The 1,740-nt window shown below is 40.6% G+C and overlaps 1 protein-coding gene across 1 annotated transcript in view; it reads right to left on the bottom strand.

Moving 5' to 3' along the window:
- Positions 1–1,740, bottom strand: part of klhdc8b (kelch domain containing 8B) — a 108,596-nt gene that overhangs the window by 32,619 nt on the left and 74,237 nt on the right. Inside the window, exon 3 of the mRNA XM_023991065.3 lies at positions 1,129–1,353. Coding sequence (XP_023846833.1) covers positions 1,129–1,353 — 225 coding nt within the window. The remainder of the gene's footprint in view (positions 1–1,128; positions 1,354–1,740) is intronic.

Below are 1,740 nucleotides of genomic sequence, written 5' to 3'. Positions count from 1 at the left end.
AAAGTGTGAAGGTCTATAATTTTTTTTCTGAGGTCTTGGCTGAATTTCTTTTTGATTTTCTGTTACGTGGATTTTTTAGTGTTTAAATGACTAAAATATGTATACATTTGACTTAAGAATATTACTTATGAAATGAAACTTTATTATAATATAATGCTTGATATAATGTGTTCCTTATAGAAAGCATGGAGTTATCTTCACAGGCTGGAATGCGTGTTCCTTTACAGGAATTCTGTTCTCTACCCAGGGGGGGAGAGACCTTGGGTTGGTTGCAGATAGGTTTTAACAAGGTGGCAGACAACGTAATAGGGCCTGTGACTGTATTGCCATTGGTATTCCTAGAGGAGGATGGACATTTAAAACTTATGGAGCATCATCTTTATTATATAACCTAGATGTCACAATTGGTACTATATTTCAGTACTTTCGAGAATAAACGCTATGATATATTTGATTTTTGAGACTGGTTCTAGTCATTTTTTGCTAATAGTGTATCTTACAAATTCGTATGTATGGACAGAGTGTTTTTTAATTGCATTGGGTTGATAAACATAGGAATTAAAATTCCTTTAAATTTTCCCGCATGATGTCAAGCAAAGAGCATCTGAGTTGAAGGATAGTTCTTGAAATACATCCACAGGTACATCTCCAATGACTCAAATGATGTCAATTAGCCTATCAGAACTTCTAAAAATGCAATCATTTTTCTGGAGGAATTTTCCAAGCTGTTTAAAGGCACAGTCAACTTAGTGTATGTAAACTTCTGACCCACTGGAATTGTGATACAGTGAATTATAAGTGAAATAATCTGTCTGTAAACAATTGTTGGAAAAATTACTTGTCAAAAATTACTTGCCAAAGCTATAGTTGGTTAACAAGAAATGTGTGGACTGGTTGAAAAACAAGTTTTAATGACTCCAACCTAAGTGTATGCAAACTTCCGACTTCAACTGTATAGGGCGTGACAGCATGCTGAGCCAAATAAGTTCATCTTGCAAGTCTGGCTGATTGAACTAGAGTACTGGAGCCCCAAGATACAATAGAAATTAACAATATATATTYTTTTCTTTAATTCTGTGACTGGAGCCCCTGTAAGTATGTGTCTGTGTAAACTCTGAATTGACTCACCCTGTTCTGGGTCGTACTCCTCCACTGTGCTGACGAAGTGTGGTCTGGAGTAGAAGTTGTGGGGGCCAGGCTGCTGGAGCCCTCCCAGGCTGAAGAAGCCCCGCTCGGTGGCAGCACAGCAGGCGAAGGCCCGGCGGCTGGGGATGCAGGGGTAACGCGTCCAACTCTTCATTTCCAGGTCAAAGGCCTCYAAGGCTGTGACAGGAAGCTTGCCCTGACGCCCACCTGCCAGGGAGGAGTGGAGAGAAAGGAGAGAGGGTCAGAAGGAGTGGGCAGCAGGGCATGAGAGAGAAGGAATGAGGAGGAGAGAGATGAAGGGTCAGAATAGGTGGGAGGGACGAGATGTGAGAGCGAGGGAGAAACAGTTATAAAAAATTAATAATAATAACAAAATAAAAAGAAAAAAACGTTGTCACTAAATGGATGGTAGGAAATGGTTAACCTTCATTAGCTGATTCCATATCTGATCGGAGCAGCCAAATATCCTGGGATGTGTTCTCAAATATAAGAGAGAGAGAGTGTGTGTAGTGATGAGTATTCCACTTTGGGTCTGGCTGGCAGTGTGTGTAGTGATGAGTATTCCACTTTGGGTCTGGCTGGCAGTGTGTGTAG

This window comes from Salvelinus sp. IW2-2015, linkage group LG7 (genome assembly GCF_002910315.2).
Source record: "Salvelinus sp. IW2-2015 linkage group LG7, ASM291031v2, whole genome shotgun sequence".
Lineage (NCBI taxonomy): Eukaryota > Metazoa > Chordata > Actinopteri > Salmoniformes > Salmonidae > Salvelinus > Salvelinus sp. IW2-2015.
The sequence above is the reverse complement of the archived record's forward strand: the minus strand, read 5'-3'. Positions and strand labels throughout refer to the sequence as shown.